This window comes from Hemibagrus wyckioides, linkage group LG05, assembly GCF_019097595.1.
Source record: "Hemibagrus wyckioides isolate EC202008001 linkage group LG05, SWU_Hwy_1.0, whole genome shotgun sequence".
In the NCBI taxonomy this organism is placed as follows: domain Eukaryota; kingdom Metazoa; phylum Chordata; class Actinopteri; order Siluriformes; family Bagridae; genus Hemibagrus; species Hemibagrus wyckioides.
Window position 1 is genome coordinate 18,718,766 of NC_080714.1, and position 18,007 is coordinate 18,736,772.

At 41.3% G+C, this 18,007-nt stretch overlaps 1 protein-coding gene across 5 annotated transcripts in view; it reads right to left on the reverse strand.

Annotated features, from left to right (window-relative positions):
- elavl4 (ELAV like neuron-specific RNA binding protein 4) overlaps window positions 1-16,917 on the reverse strand; it is a 67,545-nt gene extending 50,628 nt beyond the window's left edge. For 2 of the 5 annotated variants that reach the window (XM_058390416.1, XM_058390415.1), the window contains exons 1-2: window positions 16,378-16,917; window positions 15,581-15,709 (exon numbers count right to left, since the gene is read on the reverse strand). In XM_058390416.1, the coding sequence (XP_058246399.1) occupies window positions 15,581-15,709; window positions 16,378-16,425 (177 nt within the window). In that variant the 5' untranslated portion in view covers window positions 16,426-16,917. Of the gene's footprint in view, window positions 1-639; window positions 946-15,580; window positions 15,710-16,377 lie in introns of those variants that run through there. The other 3 variants (XM_058390420.1, XM_058390417.1, XM_058390419.1) reach the window with 3 other exon arrangements.
- Window positions 16,918-18,007: the final 1,090 nt, after the last annotated feature.

Consider the following 18,007-nt stretch of genomic DNA (forward strand, 5'->3'; position numbering starts at 1 on the left):
AGTATAGAGAGGAATAAGTATAGAGAGGGTTTTAGGATGTCTTCTTTTTAGATAACAGGCATAATAAAACATTTCATATGCTTCAAATGTTTTGATTTCTGTTATAGCTGATATCCTTAGATGCACTTGAAAATGCAGGTGTGAACTCATTTAAGCTCATTCCAGAAGTCACAGATACATGTGCTATGATGTGGTGTATGAACTGAAAGTGAATTGCTTTTGTGCACCAAATGAAACAGGAATACTACAAAATAAAATCGTGGTTTGAGAAGCAAAGAATTTTTGGGGTACGTCTCACATGCTCTTTGTATAAGATCCTTACACACACACACACACACACACACACTCTCTCTCTCTCTCTCTCTTACACCACACACACACACACACACACACACCTCGATTGCCTACCGGAGCTGTAATCATATCTGGGGAGAGTTCAATACTGACTACTGAATTGCACCATATTCTGTCCTCATCCCTCATTTCATTATACAGAAAACAACTTTTCACCTATTTTACCATGAGATAAACGGAGCGGTGTTTTTTTTCTTCTTACTACCGTATGTTAATCATAATGCTATAAATAACAGCCGAATCGAAGCTTCGCGGCATAAATAATAAATCGGCTCCGTTACTCACCATGACCATTCTCGTTTCCGGGCTTTGACACTTGGAGTAAAAGGGAGTCGGGAGGACTTGTCTGTGCTGTTATAGGTTACGGCGAGGTTCTCCCAAGGACAGTCGGACGCTGACGGAGCGCTCAGACAATAAATGAGACCGTGGCGTGGGTTTCGTGCGGCAGGAAATTTCGGCTTGCGCGTGGCAGAGATTTTCTGTCCTCTCCGGAACGCAGCGCGGAAATGAAACGGGAAATAAAAACGATAAACAAAACAAAACAAATAAAAACCCTATACAGCGCCCTGCCTAAATCGAGAGAGCTAGTGCGAGCATCCCATTTCCTTCACACCATTTAAGGAGCGCCCTGCCAGGCGCGTGTGAAATCTGATTGGCTGCGCGCAGACACAGAAGGGGTGGCGCGCTCGCGCCCAGGGAAGAGTGAACGGCGCGTGTCCGCGGGGACACCGGTATATACGGCTTCATCCACATATCCTAACACACTCTACAAAGGCGTGCTACTTTATAACCACTGTTTTAATACGATTTAACAAGGTTACCTACTCCCTATACTATTTTACTATAGCGTGTATAAAATGAAGGCTTTAACTGCCTATACTAAACAATAGGCAGCCACCTGGAACATACACTCATTGAGAATGGACATCTTGTGTGCTCCTACGATTTGTCTTATCTTATCAAAGTATCCTGCGGCAGCGTATATATTTTTCCGTCCACTTAATCACTGTTACTTTATTACAGAATGCTTCCAGCAAGAAACTACAGGTAGCATTTTTTTAAACATTATTTTTTTATGATCAGAAAACGCCTACAGCATTAAAATAGGCTGTGAAGAAGCAAGAATTTATGGGTGCGCAAAAGTGATGCGCGCATGCGCGGAATTGATGGGACAACCACTCCTTCATTAACGTGGTAATTGAAAAAGGGCCAAAAGGTGTTCAAAGCTCAAAGCATATAATATAGTAAGAGATCGAACAATGATTTAATATGCCAAAATATATGGCCATTTGTTTATTCTAATTTATTCGTTCGTCCCATCTATCTATCTATCTATCTATCTATCGAAAAGACGAAAGAATAATTTAGAATATATTAGAATATATAAAGAATAATTTAGAATATATATATATATATATATATATATATATATGTATATGTATATATGTATATATACATATATATATACATATATATATATATATATATATATATATATATATATATATATATATATATATATATATTATTCTGTATACATGTGTTTGTGTATGTATTTGTGTGTGTGTGTGTGTGTGTGTGTGTCTAATCTCAGTCCCCCCTCTACCCCCACTGCACCACGTGTTGTAAACATTATAAAATATTCCGGGCTCTGTAGTGCCAGGGCTCCCACTGCTGACAAAACCTATTTGCTGTCTCCATCAGTTCGGGTTCCCCACGAGCCACTGCGTAATGCTTTCTTACACCGAAAGAAAGCAAATCGTGACTTTTCCCATTATTAATGCCATCATTTCTAATACAAACAGATGGATCCCAATTACAAACACGTTTCCGACCCAGAACAAGCACTCTACACTTTGTTTTACATGTGCAACAGGCCGTCAGGGGACACACTACCACACAAAAATAAGAATAAGTCCCAGTCACAGATTGCGTGCTCTTTTGACATACTCTTCAGCACGGTAGTTTGCGATTTGGGACGTAGCCTGAATTTTGGTGGGAGAAAGTTGCGGGAGGAAAATACCTGAGGTGTCATTTAATGCGGAAGGGGATTTATCGCGCCGCTGTGCTCATACAATAGGAGCAAATCATGGGGCTGGAAAACGAATTACAGTTCTGCGCTTATCGTCTCTGAACCTGCTCCGTACCTACAGAAACACAAAAGCTTCACGTCCCCCGGTGTTCAGCCGGCTGGATAAGAATGACTGTTGGCATCAGGGCCCAGTGAGCGTATGAAATATGAAACACGCTTCCCAGTGGCGAGACAGCCGGGCCTCCCATCCGTGCGCGTGCAGGTAGGACTGCAGGAAAGTCACATTTGTCTGCAGTCTCAGGTTATTACGAGCCTCGTGACATGCTGCTTGTTTTTGTTTTTGTTTTTTTCCCCTCTCTGTAAATAAATGTGTGTCCACGAATTAATATACAGATGCCATGAGTTTTTTTTTTTTTTTTTTTAGAGCTAACAGGAATATAGATTACACGTCTTTAATTTAGTGCGACACACCGCATTTAGACCTTCCTATACAGTCATACTCACCTAAACACTGAGATGACTGATAGTATTTCATTTACCTTAACCTTGAAGTGACAAAAACACAAGTAACTGCAGACCCTGGCGTTTCTATAGCCCTATTACATTCAGCTCTTCATGCTTTCAGGCTGTACATCCACTGCTGAAGCTCACAGGACGTGATAACTTACTGCCACATTAAAAACAAAGGGTTATTAAAGGGGAATTTTTAACAACTTTTCCTTTAAGGCTGCATGAAATTATAGTTGCATAATGTGTTTTTAGATTATTCATTCCATAGCGAAAAAAATGTCCATATGTAATTACGTAATATGTTTCTATTGTCTTCTGAAGTGTTTGGTATAGATTTTTTTTAATGAGCTCCTATCCTCTGGTTGGAGGTGCAAACTCCGCCCCTAAACCATGATGCTCTTTTGTGTTGTTACTATAGTGTTTAGTCAGTGTAGTTTATGTTTATTTACACTCCTTACTCTGAAAAATGTCACAATACGAGCATATCAAGAGGCTGATGATTTCCTAAATGACCCTGAGCCATAGCACTTTGAACCAGAATATAGAAGCAAAGAATGGACTGAAGAAGAATGAGTCAGAACAGAGAGAGAGAGAGAGAGAGAGAGAGAGAGAGAGAATGAGTGAGAGAGAGAGAGAGAGAGAGAGAGAGAGAAAACTGAACTGACTGGTGCTGAAGCAGATTAGAACAGCCTGAAGCGAATAAAAAAAAAAAATGAACGGTATCGTTGCAGGAAATATCATCCCATGCTTACCGAAATTGAATGTGTGTGTTGGCATGACTGGCAATTGACAATGCCATTTATTCAAGGACTTGATGTGTCTGGAGAAGTGACAGTGACAGAGCTGCGCATCACCGACAACGAACACTTTCCACATCAGCCCTGCAGTCTTGAAAATATTTCGCTGTCTGCAATGAATCGGAAGAGAGGACCCAAACACTGGAAGGACCTCATGGCCAGATATAACAAAGTATGTTTGCTGTAGTAATGGTAAATCATTTTGGTTGCGAATTTCAATATGTTACAGTACTCTTTCATTCGGAATGCACTTTTGTTTTGTCCACAGCACCATGGAGCAACCTCTTTTACATAGATGGAAATCTGTTTAATCTGTTTCACAGTTCTTGGAGGTCCCTATTAAGCTATCTAATGATCTTTGCCAGTTTATGATCTTTGGCAGTCTGAGGCCGTATCATTTAAAAGACCGTTGCTACATACTACATGAATACTTTTTTTTTTTACCACAAGCCATATTTGTTTGGGTTTTTTTGTCCACTGACTGCACAGTATATTACACTGTTCACAGTACATTTCATTTGTGATGCTGATTAGCATAAAAACTTGACTGCTAAAATAAATATATTCAGTTTAAATAAGCCTAGCCAATTAATTAGGCTAATAATTTAACAACTAATCCAGTTGTAATCTAATCTATTATCCAAGTCAAACCCATGAAAAAAACAAATCAATATTCCCTTCAGGCTGTGCCTAAAATGACTGTTTTTGTGCCTAGATAAGACATCTAATACTGTCTGTATTTTTACATTTTAATAAGGAACACAATTTGTATCACGATGTTATATTTAATCTTGTATTTTCACTGTTATTGCTTTCATTTTTAAAGGCTAAATGTGGAAACTATCGGTGGAAAATACCTCATTTTTCACCAACCTCCCAGCAACGCTCATAAACATGAGGAAAGCAGCCTGCTTATTGTTTTAATCACATGCAGGTTTGATTTAATTATACAAGGGCCCCTCTCATAGCAGCTCATACAAACTTGAGTTAGTCCATTAACCTCTATGTGAGTTCACAAATCTGCAGTGTGCCAGCTACTGATAGGAGCCATCATAGTGCTTCTCCACTGCCTCCAAACTCCGCAGCGCTGTTAACCCAAAAGCAGAACGAGTCGAAATTCACTCAACTCTTGTACGATTTGAGTAGCCAGCTAATAACAGCAAGCTTACAGTGTGTGTTCTGGATACAGGGTTCCTTGTCCATGCGGTATGGATTAAGGAAAACCGGTGGTGAATACTTAAAATATCTGTCCACTCCTGACCTACTTGTATACTTATGACCAATTGTTTTTGTTAAGTTATTTATTATTTGGTGAATTTTTCTCAGTGTATGAGGGTTCTGTGACCAATGTGTCTTCGTTCTGTATTTTTCATCACCTGTAAATCCATGTAGCTATCACTGACACTGATAAGTACAGAGAATCACAATGACACCTGCTGTTAAATGAACACATTTATATTGCCAGACGCAAAGCAGAGTTCCTGTTCCCACCTTGAAGTGGATTACTTTCCTCTAACAGCACATGTTTTTGTTTGTTTTGACTCTGATACTGCAATGTATTAATGAATGACATCATGCTTTTTAATTACTTATAGTTATATTTAATGCAATGTTCACCAGACAGGTTATTACCTATGCTATAGCAGCTCACTTTTTCCTCTTTTGAAGGTAATAAGACACCAGATCTGGATTTGTCGTGTCTGATCATTCATATTCGAATTGAACAGTGCTATTATAGAAACAAAAATAGTGTCTAAACTGCTTTATTAATAAGCCAAACCTGGCTTTGTCATATTCAGTATACTGTTGTCATGTATGTTATATACAAAATGATAGAATTTACAATGTTGTAAAATTAGCATTCCTTTAAATCTGTCATTCGTACTGAATTGCAACAGCATGCACTTGAGGCAGACTTTGAGAAGCGACGTCGAAGGAGGAAAGGGCTCTGTATGAATCATGCGATCAGTGTGTTCCTCTCTCAGTGTGTGTCTGACCAGTTGCAGAGCAGGGACAGATGGAGCGAGAGAAGTGAGGGATTAGAATGGCATTCCGTCCACGCTGAGAGGCTCGGCCTTGAGAACATGGAAGCTGTGACTTCAGCGGTTGCCTCCACTCCTACATGCTTGTGTTTGTGTATGTGTGAGCGTGTGTGTGTGAGTGGGTCTGCATGCTTGCTGTGCTTCTGCCGTAATAAATTTCAATCATTGTGTCTGCACACATGCAGTACGAAGCCTACCATAGTTAAATGCACACAAATTAATAGACCTCCTTCGGTGTGTCATACGGTGTGTCGGCCATTTTGCCCGATTTGCTCTGTTATCCTGTATTGTGTGTGAACGGCACGATTCATGACCACAAGCTGAACAGTCTTAAAACAGGCTAGCTAATGTAAATGACATCATTTATCAGCTGTCAAAAAGCCATTAAAGCAGAAGGGGTCTGTGAAATGACTAACAGGCTAACAACCTGACTAATTGATTTAGTTTGCATTCTGTAAAAGGGCCTTTTGTGTGCAGCCCCAGCTAATTGACGCTGAAAATATATTTTCTTTTGTTTTGATGCGAGACATATTTTGTCTAGTGAAGATGGAAGAAATATTATTTTCTACTTGGAATGGAATAGGACATAATATTCCCTTAAGAGCTGATGTTTCAGCAACAGCCGAGCATGTAAAACATCATTTAGTGGTTGTCATTTCATACACACACACACACACACGTTCACGTTGCCAGCCACATAGCATGGCCACCTTGTTCTCTGTGTCTCTCCTTTGTTTCAGGAGTACCTCTGATCTTACCAGCTACTGAGCTGCAATTAAAGCAACTACACACACACACACACACACACATCACTCCTGGCCCCAGGCTCCTCTTACACTGCCTCATTTCAGTCCTCAATCGGACTAATTACATTGAACCCTGCCTGCCCCATCCTGCCCACATCCAGACACACACACATACACACACACACATTTTTAACAATTTGGAAATTTATGTATCACGCTTTTTAATATCTGCGTCTTTTCACGTTATCACATCTAACCCAGCTTGCGAACTTGTTGCTGTTTTTCCCTAATTTTCTGATTCCTAACTTTTCTTCCTGAATTTAGGAACTTCTTGAATGCTTTTTGTGTCTCTTCCAGCAGAAGATCGAGCAGATTCTGATGGTGACTGCCGTAAATTCAGCACAATTGGAAGAACAGCAAATAAATTGTTGAAATACTGAAGAAACATATAATCTCTGGTAATCACTCATTCGCACACACACACACACACACACACACTGTAATCATTTTTTCAATAAGCAATTTCTATCAGTCGGATGACGCTTGTTTGTATTTAGAACCTGACCACTATTTGTACGTTAACAAACAGCATATACCTTTAGACATGTTTCTGTTCTGTACCCAGATCACCCAGTTTCCTCTTTTCATAACAAGACTTGCGCTAGGTTTCAGAAAGCTCTCAGTGGAGCTGAAACATGCGACAGACGTGGTGATAAATGTTTCGACTCTGTGAACATTTTTTTTTCCTTGTAAGTGCATACCTTTTCATCTCAATTTTCACCCTCCATCATCACAGGTTTATTTTAAGATGGCGAAGGAGAAACGTTATAAACCTCCTCTAAAGGTGTCAACTCGAGTTGTGTTGAAGCTGTTTCTCTTTTCAGTAGCTTCCTTTAAAAACCTCTCCAACAACTGTCCTTTCTTTACCACAGAGGAGCTTTAAGCATCATTGACTTCTTTTATCAACTGAAACACTGTGTGTACATTCATTAGCTTCTTGCTTTGCTTTTGTTTAGATGTAGCTGTGGGGGGAGAGAGCTCAGAGAAAAGAAGAATAAAGCTTCTGCAGGAACGCATTCTTTTTCATCTGGATATTAACAAATGAATAGATTATAGGATTTAAAGCAGGTACTGTATGTGGAAAGAGATCGTTTGTTGAGCAGTATACATATGAGCAGCATTCATTTGGTATTATGTTAGCATTCTGACCAATCACAGACAGGATATATTTTCTTATGGGTGTGGCTAATCAAGGCAGATTAATTCAAGCATGCATAGCAGTTAAATCTCAATTTATCTCCGTATCGTGTAGCCTTAAAAGACACAAGTGAAGTTCTTAAAGAGCAAATAGTTAGGAAGTGCATTACACAGTGTTCGGATCGAGCGGACAGAACTTCCTTCCAGCCTTCGATCTTTCAATACAAGATCAATTCCCCATAGTGTCCATGATTTAAAGAACAGCTATCCTACCGTCGCTAATCAGCGGCCAAGCCAGTAAGCCACCTGCCGTTAATTTTCTGCTACAGTTTAGTAAACACGGACCCTCTCTCACCTCAGCGCCGCTACAGCTGCTGATGTCTCTGATGATGATGATGAGCCTTAAGTGTATTGAATGTGTCATATCCCACCTGCTGGTCCCATTCACACACATTACATTTAAAGAGTTCCCCATAACAATCTCCCTCACTCCCTTTTTAGACCAGTGACTATCACAATCCACTGCCACGATTTGATGATTTCAATTTCACGTGTGCATCCGGTCAAATAAAGTGACTGTGTAACACACTTCGATATTGTTGCACCAGAAAGAACCAGAAAGCGCATTAAAATTTCTTCAGAGGCTACAGTACCCGTTCCTTTTCCAGCCTTCCTGTCTGAACGTGACAGTGGCTTCAGTTCTTGTTTCACTGCCCAACACAGTAGTAAACCTTTTCTGCCAGCTCAACCAGCGTAACTGTCACCTCCTCGCCAAGGCCCCACAACCCCATATCAATTTATCATGACAGCTTTAGTACACAACTGCCACGCTTTTGTCTCTGGTGTGTATCACGCTGCTGATCCTGGCCTTGGTTCACCTAAACCAATCACACGCTCCTCAGATGCGTGGAGTAAAAGCAAAGCGAGATGTTGAAAGCATATGGGGAAAAATTCCTGTGACTCCCAAAGAACATCCATTTGTCATCATTTGTTCAGAGCTGCGGTGTTATAACTACACATTTATAATCCTTAACGGATGGGCTTTCTATCGAAAACCAAGATTTATCGACTAATCGTTTGAAAGATAGCAGGTTATTTTAGTCTGTTAAAGAGGTCTGTTCTGAGGATCGTCTTGCCTGAATGAATGTCATAGTGAGAAATCGGTGAGCGGTGGCTATCATACACCGTGCGATGTTCTTCTTTGAGTCACTTTATGCCAGAGGTGATAGCGAGTGAAATTCGTCCTTTCGGTTCATCTTCATGGTGTGTGGCATGCGAGGCCGGTGGCTGAGAGCGCAGGCGTTGGGACGCTTGGCTGTTGGATGGCCTTTGCTATGTTTGATCCTGGTCGGTGGCTCTACAGTGCGACGTGGAGGACCGCTGTGGTCCATCTGGCCGAGGCTTTAATCAGTTCTTGCCTTCAGAGGAGGGAGCTCAAGGCTTGTGCACTAACCAGTTTAAGAGTGGCAGCCATTACTGCATTTATACTGCACCGATCTGTTCTAAACTTTCATTTAGCACAAATAGGCATATAATAAACGGTCTCAGACCTGAGACAATTAAATAGGGCTGCGCTTTATTTTTCACTTTCTTATTTCACATGCAATACCAGTACTGAGAGTTTGGGAATTAATTGTTTGTGTTTGGTACATAGTAATACTGCACTCTGTTGTTTTGCTATGACCTTCTGATCTCCGGAGTGAAATTAAATGGAAATTCAAGCTGTATCCGACTGCGTCTCTGCTCTCCTGCCTCCTGCCCATCTCTGCTTGTTTGTACATCCTCTGTCACCTTGTCATGTCGAGCTCTGGAAAAAGCAGCATTAGTAATTCTCCACCTCCCCTCTTCCCCCTGCATCCACCCCCGTCACTGCTGCTCGCCTCCCAAAAAAAAAAAAAAAGGAGAAAAAAGTGATAGTGCCATAGAGATAGACGGGGAGTCACTATAGCTCTAGAAAGAATGCCGTAAGGATTAATTATCATTTGTAACTTTTCTCTTTGCCCCAGCATCAAATGGGGTTATATCGCAGAGCAGCTATTGATGTTTTGGACAGCCTCTACTGTGGAGCATTTAGAGCTGAATACCGCTGTTAGAGAGACTGCATTATTAATGTGAAGAGAGTGCTAGCAGGGACTAACGGCTCCTCAGGGCTGCGAAGAGGACGATTAAGGGAAGCAACACCACGCCTCTGAGGTCTTCCACAGCAGCCGGTGCATCCCACAGACATCCATCTTTTATTCAAGACGGCGAGCGCTTCCAATCTACAACCCCTCCTACCACCACCACCACCACAACCCCCCCCTTCCAACAATTAGTAGATCGATAAAATGTATAGACTAAGAATCTATCAATTTAGCGGAAGCAGCGCCGTTTGTCAACGTGTCAGCTCTCGGGCGGAGCCGATCACTCAGGCGCTGGCTACATTTATCACTTTATCAGCAACCTATGAGTCATAGCAGCTTCACTCATCCAGCTCTGAGATGGCTGTCTGATTATGAGAGGTAATTAGACTACAAAAGCAGGTGTATCGATCGGTTCAGCTTTGTGGCTTTAAGTTAGAAACAGAAGAAGAATACTTTGCTCTTCCCTCTTCCTTTTTATCCTGCATTTTGAGGCTAGCGTGTTATTTTCGGTGTGTCCAAATCCGAAGCAGTGGTCTGAACTGCAAAAGTCAGATAATACAACAGCCTTTGTTTCAGTCTAGGCTGAGCGAGAGAGAGAGAGAGAGAGAGAGAGAGAGAGTTGATTAATGAGAAGCTGATTTTCTATACAGTGCAGCCCTTTTGCTTAGCTTGTCTTCAATTAACAAAAAATGTTAATTACAGTATTTATGCAGGCTCGGGTAAAACAGCTAGTAGGCATTCACACACTCATGTCCTGGTTCATTCTTCAGCATTTCTTGTTGAGCAAAAAGGATTGTAAAATAGGATAGAAGACAATAAATAATCATAACAATTTCACTAGGCTTACATTATCAGGGAACAATATCACACCGGGGTAGCTGGATTAACTAGGAACTGTAATTATGTAAGAACATTAAAAAAAACCAAAACAAAAAAAGAAACACCCCTAAATTTTAAACAGTAATTTACAATTTGCACGCTAGAGTATTGGTACGACAAAAGCAATTCCTTTTTTATAGATTTTCCCTTTGTGTAATCTATGTTTTGATGACAGTGTTATATCACAAAGCTTTCACTTGTCAATGATTTTACTTTTATTATCTTCATTTTTATCACAGTAATTACAGAAGAAAATACTACATTAGGTGTGTGTGTGTGTGTGTGTGTGGGTTTGGTTGGGTGTGTATCTTTTCCTTTAGAGCCCTCCTGCCCACCTACTGCCCTCCTGTTGCTGCTGAAATCACAGGCTTTTTTCTTCCAGGTCAAGGTACCTGCATACACCATGCTGACCCCTCTCTCAGTCACTGCTCCCTTTGTTTTCTTTTCAAAGAGTGAGAGAGGAGGGGAAAAAGCTGTCTAATTCAAAGCTTTTCATGGCATCCAGCCATCTCCCTTTCGTCCTCATCGACAGCAGCCAGATAGTGCTACGGCAGTGCAAACAGCGGCAAAATGAAAGCGAGGCAGTGTTTTGAACTGTAATCTGCTGCTCTGCGATTCATCATCCGATAATTTCAGGTTCTCGCTCCGATTAGCGCTGTATAGAGGGCCGTCGCTCCTGTACATGCCACCTGTCTCCTTCAGGAAATTGGGAGTTGGACTGGAGTAGGCTGCTCTGTTTCTCACTCTGCCTGGCTGGACACCTGCTCCCCACCGCACACTGACCAATTCCAGCTCAGCAAATCTCTTTATCGAACATCTCTCATTTTATCTCACTCCCTTGTTTTTTAAGAATAGCAACACTGTTGAACTTTTTATCCTTCACTAAGTTAAGTATTAATTAAATGAAAGATTCACACATTTTTTTTGTGTTTTCCAGCTCTAGTTCAAGCTCTGTCTGTGTCTGCTGTCCAGCAGACCTTCACCAGCTCTGAAGGCGACTTCCTGTCGTTCAGCGTAATTGAAAGAAGAGAGGATAAATCGTTTATGGAGGAGACTGAGCAGTCAGGTGATTGCACTGATACAATCTTGAGAAATGAATCGTTACTTTGTAGTTCGGCCAGACTGATTTTTAGGACTGGTGCTCTTTTTTTCCATTACTATTTTACAACACAGTTCATTCACGCCAGCTTTGATGTCTTAAACTAGAGTACTAAGTCCTTAAGTAGTGCTTAAATTGTATTCGAAAGGAGGGCTATGTGATGCGAATAATAGGGACTTCTTTAATGCCATTTCACGGCTCTGGAGTTGCTGTTCATCCGCCTGTGATGTTCACACTTGTGTGTGTGTGTGTGTTTAGTGACCTGTGTTTGACCTACAGCTTTAATAGTTGCTTCTTGTTCCTGTCATTTAAAATCAAGGTATGTTCTGCCAAAGAGTGTTAGATATCACATGATGTAATATAACTGGACACTGAGAGTCACATGTTGTGTTTTTTCTTTTTCATTAAAAAAGGAAAATTAAGTATAATGATTATCATTTAGCTTCAGAAAAATTGATATCTATATATATCTAAAGATACTGGTGTAATGCTGATGGGTATGAAAATGATTAAACTGCAATGAAACGCCTCCTAAAATCCCCCCAAAAATAAAACTCTATTTTCATGCAGGAACATGATCGAGCGCAATCTACCACTATTGTGCTAAAATGCTGGCGTAGTTGATGAGTCTGCTTCCCTGGATGCTTTGCCTCTCTTGCACGTAGAAATGCATCCACACACATGCACACACACACACACACACACACTTATTGCGGCTTTGTGCGCAGTAGAATGCCGCACCTGGTCGTGGATCAGTGGGCCTGGGCTTGAGCAGCACAAATGAACTAATTTCCTGGGCTACATTAAGCAGAGAAACAGTGCAATCACAGCAGGAGGAGCCGCTCGGCCCGGCAGATGGGCCGAGCTAATCACTGTTGTGAAATAGAGCTGACCCTGCCTGTCTCGAACACTGCCAACAGACATTTGCCAATCGCTCCACAATTCCCCCACCTCACCGCTTGCCTCTCTGCTCCTTCAAATGAGTTTAGGGGAAATCATAACCTTCTCAGAATGGCTGAAAATGAAGTTAGAAAAAAACAAAAACACACACCCAGTGAGATGGAAGAGCTATAAAAGAGCACCGTGCGTGCGTGAATGAATTTCCTCATCAGAATCACACTTTTTCAAAACAGAAAAAAAAACCCACATGCAGTTTGTATCCTATATGCAGCGTTGTCCATCCACTCGACCGCTCGCCTTTTGGCACCGTGTTTTCATCACGACACATTTCCCATTACTGCTTCTTTCCGCTCTTTCGGAAACATTTGCCTTTCCATGTTGAATATCTACCAGTGCTGGGAATCAAACTATGCTCAATGTAGCACAGCATGCAGAGCACCGGTCATGTGTCACCAGCTCTCCATCCAAAAAAAAAAAAAAAAGACTCTGTATTTGTTGCTCCTGATCGAATGCCATTTGAGTGTTTCGCCAGCTTTCAGTGAAATCGTGAGCTGGGATGGCACGGTGTTCTAATGCGGCAGCCATTAGCTGCTGCGCTAATGAACTGCTTTTTGCTCAAACACTGTATATTAATGGCAGCTTCATTATCATGATGCACTTGTGATTTATTGATTCTTTCAATGCTCCATTCATTTTAATAATTACACACTCTCTGTTTTATCCTGGTTGATGGATGTACATATATTTGTAACTAAAATTCTGAATATCGCATTGATATTATGCTGTCTCTCTCTGTCTCAGTATATACATATTATATATATATATATATATATATATATATATATATATATATATATATATAATAAATATAATTATGCACACAGTGGACTCGTATATATCAAATATTTTAGATTTCATGCTTTTTTTTTTACATGCTCTCTGAGCACAGTCTAATGCATATAAAAAGCTTGTGCATTAATTTGCTGGAAATATGTGTCTGCTTCATGAAGCACGCTCGCAGATAGCCTCTTACCTCCCGCCTCACACTGTTCTAATGTATGCAAATGATCTGGCTTCACTTAATGAAGGTACCATTAATCACAGTAACGATGGTCTGTTTTAACCCGCTTAATTATCTGAAACACGTTTAAATATAAGAATTGTGTATACGATTTCTTTCTTTTTCGCTGTGCTGATGCTCAGCATAGCATATCCGACTACACAGTCACATTCCTGAGCACCTCGACAATAAATCACTGAATGGTTTCATTCATTAGGAATGTTCTGGATATTTTAGAGTTCTTAGAGGGTTTGGTGCATTAGTGCCCAACAGTGAATGAATAACAGGAAGCAAAAGCTTTATAATGGCTTTATTATATTTTAGTAAGCTCCATCTGTGTACTAATTTTCAGATAATAGAAAGGATTTTTCTTTCTGCCCATTTCCCATGCGAAGGCATAAATCATGCAAAGCATTCTCGTACTTTTACTAATTTATGATGTATTGATTGAGCTGGAGATGCTTGGCTTGCTTTCTTCAGCAAAATTTGAATTTATAACATAAACCCATGGCTAGAAACATTAGAGGACGATTCTTATTGAAACAGTTTCATTTTTTTGTTTGTTTGTTATTATTTCGGTTTAATCGATTTATTTCTTCAAACTAAATGGAGGGGGAAAAATCATTAAAGACAATAATAACAATTCTGCTGTGTTTAGGAAACACAACAAGGCGAACAAACTCACTTGCACATAAGGGTTTTCAAGTAAGGATGTCAGTATCTTCTGTCTCTGGTAAACACTGCTTAGCTGCTTCTTAAGCCAAACACACGTCAGGCCATCACAGCATGCTTGTGTGTGTGTGTGTGTGCGTTGGCAGAGGAGCTCCAGCACAGTCACTATTGCGGTGTTTTGTGTAAGAAAGTGCTGCAGCTTCAGGCAGGCTGATCCTGTTTTGTGGGGAACGAGAGCCCATCACAGATTAGACACCCACAGCTTCATGTCGATTTAATGCACCGAGTCAGGGATTTACTTTTAATCGACCGTCACATACCGTACCAGTCTGTCATGGCTTTCCTGCACTGCACTGGCTTTCTTTTCCTCATCAAAATCTGCTCTCATAACCTGAGGCACTAAATCAGTTGACACTGTTATAATGCAACTAACAGAAAATAAGAGGGTTTTGTAGCGCAGTTCTCATTCGGTCCGAATGAAACGATTCTGATTAAGATAGCAAGCGACCTGTTGTAGTGTATTGCATTTTCAGTTGTGTATTGGATTCCTGTATGTGTTACAATGCTTTGAGCATTTGCAGATCTGTCGAAAAATCGAGTGATTTTGAAAAGTGAAAACTGTCAAATAGCTAAAATAGCATAAAATTGACAAATGCACTTCCGTAAAAAGAACATATGAACGTATTATGAAATGCTGTCCCACAATGCAGCATGCTGAAACACTTTCACTTCAACAAGCTGCCTCACTCTAAAAGGGTCTTGTGCACAAAGATGGATCACTGGAAAAAAAAAGTTTAGAAATTCAAGGACATGTCTTGTGCAATCCACTTATGCTTCACCTACAAGCAACCTTTCATTTCCCAATACGACTAGTTGCATGCATACACAAACACACCCACGCTAAGATACACACATGCTTTCGGTTTCACACACAAAGTATAAACAAAAAACCGCATGCACAAAGTAGTAGTCAGTAGCTGTTCCCTCTCTTTCTGTCACTGCTGTTAATGTTAGCGATATAAATAGTCATTACACAAGAAAGCATGAAAGCAGTTGCTAATAAAGCCTCAGGGCTGCACTCATTTGCCTAAATTGAGTAACTTCCTTTTAACAATACTATTTTTTTTTCTTTCATTCTCTGACACACACGCATCTGTCTATCCTCTTACCCCCAGTGACCTGGCCCCCGGCTGGCTGGATGGATCGTGGGGTAAAAGCAGGGAGCCCATGCCTGGGACGGAGCCTTCAGCCTGGGCTAGTGCCGAGTACTGGGAGTACCTTACCATCATCTTCAGATACTGCTTGCAAGGTGCACGATCACACACAGGACGAGACAAAGAAACAAAAAAAAAAGAGGAAAAGGGGGAAAGAGGAAAAAAAAAGAATGGTAAAAAGAGAGGGAGCAAAAAAGAAAGAAGGATATAGATGAGAGGACAGAGTGAGAAGGGTGGACAGCTACAGCGGTAGGCAGCCGTGTGCTCTCGTTCACGCTCGTGCTAGCACGTTCGTACACACACGCGCACACAGATACACACAAACACACACCCACACGCTCACAAACACATGCACACACAGTGTGAGCCCCAGATGGGCGAGTCATCAAGCAAGCTCAGCAGTTAGAACCATCTTGCTTTGAGTAAATGAGAAAATGAAATGATTGTGTGTGTGTGTGTGTGTGTGTGTGTGTGTGGTGGGAGAGAGACGGCGAGTCTAGGCTCTCATGTATTACAGAGAGCGGTGCGGCTCTCTCTCCATCCTTAAACAGCCCTGGATCTAAACCTACTACACACTCACTCTGTCCCTGGACATGAAGCTCAGCCCTTGCAGCTGCCACGTTCTATAAGCATGGGTACGTTAATACAACACAGACACACAGAACGGCACACCCGAGGGGATGGTTGGCGACATACACACGCACACACTGAGAGAAGCGAGGTGAAGGAAGAAGCAAATCGCGTGGCTTTACCTCATTGCTCAACAAGGCGGCGTTCAGGGTTCGGCTGATTTCGAACATCTTGGTTATCAGCAACTGTTTCTTTTTTGTCCTCTCGCCTCTGTGTGCTTGCTCTAGTGGTTGTCCGTCAGTGGAAGTCTCCCTTCCTTTTGCACTGTCTCTACCGGAAACGGGGAACAGTCCCAGCCAAAGAAAAAGGAAACGGATTTAAAAAAAAAAAGGAGAAAGGGAGGGAAAAATCCTCTAAATGGACTGTTTTGCTTGGATGTGTTTTGTCCGCTTTCACGCCCTGTTTTTGGTGCACCTCTGTTAAATGTGCAGCTCGTGCCCTGGCTCACGGCACACAACTGAAGAGTCAATATTTTTTTTTTTATCTCCCCAGAGTCAGCACATTAAAACAAGCAGCCGGTCTGGCGGGCTTCTTTCCTTATCTGTCCCCCGCACACTCACTCGCACAATGCGCTCCGATCCACACACTGCTCTCTAGCAGATTACTCCGTCCCAAAACATAGCTCTTAGTTTAAACTCCTCTCTCTCTAGCTCCCCCTCGACCCTATCCCTCTTTTTCTCTCTCCTTCTTCTCCCTCCCTTCCCGTCTCTCTCTCTCCCTCTCTCTCTCTCTCTCTCTCTCCTACCCCTCCTCCCTCACGCTCTCTCCCTCTCTCTCTCTGTCTCTCTCTCTCTCTCTCCATCTCTCTCTGGTGATCACGCTCTCCTGCAGCTACAGTTCGCAGTGTTACCACAAGGTGAGAAGACTGTTCTAACAAATGTAACACGGGCACATCTGCTTTCTTGCCGGTGCCTTGCTCCCGAGCGTCGGGCTCGGCTCAGTGCTCCTGCTGCTCGGAGGGTGCGCAAGATGTTTGGCCCGCTCTCGACTCCATTTTCACCTACCCTTCTCGCTTCGGCTACATTTGATCTACGCAGACTCTGCACTCTGCTTTAATGCAGCAAGAACATTAACAACACTCTCGCAACAAGAGCCATGCCTCTGGGGTGATTAGGCGTCGTTCGAAAAAGCAGAAATATTCCTGCAGAAATATAGACGTATATATGAAATGGTGTGAAGTGGCGGGTTATGTTGACTTGCGCTTCAGGATGTATTAACACAAGGCCAAAATCACATAGAAGACAGAAGAAGAGGCTTTTCTACTGCTGCTCGACTACTGACTTCAGAGACATTTTGAATTCTATTTCACTTTCAATGAAATTTCAGTTTCAGGGAAATAGGAAGGTTTCATTGCATCATCGACAACAACAGCTCAAAAACAACAATATATTATTGAATAAGAAAAGCCTAAATTTAAATAAAATAGTCACCTTCTGCATCAGCATTATTTGTATACAGCTATATCAGTATACACCATTATATAATCTAACCATGCTTTGTACTCCAGCTTTATTTCATCCATAGGAACCAATTAAAGAAGAATAATAACCTTACCTCATTAATTTAATAAATGCATACAATGGAAACAATGGAAATGCCTCGCATCTCGAATGAAAGCAAATGCTAGTTACAATAAATTTTGAAGAATTTAGTAAAGCTTACTGATAGTTGAGTGTGAATAAGGTAAACATGTTATTCCCTATCATGACTAGTTTAAGACTAGTCTAAGTAATAAGTTTTCTTATTGATTGT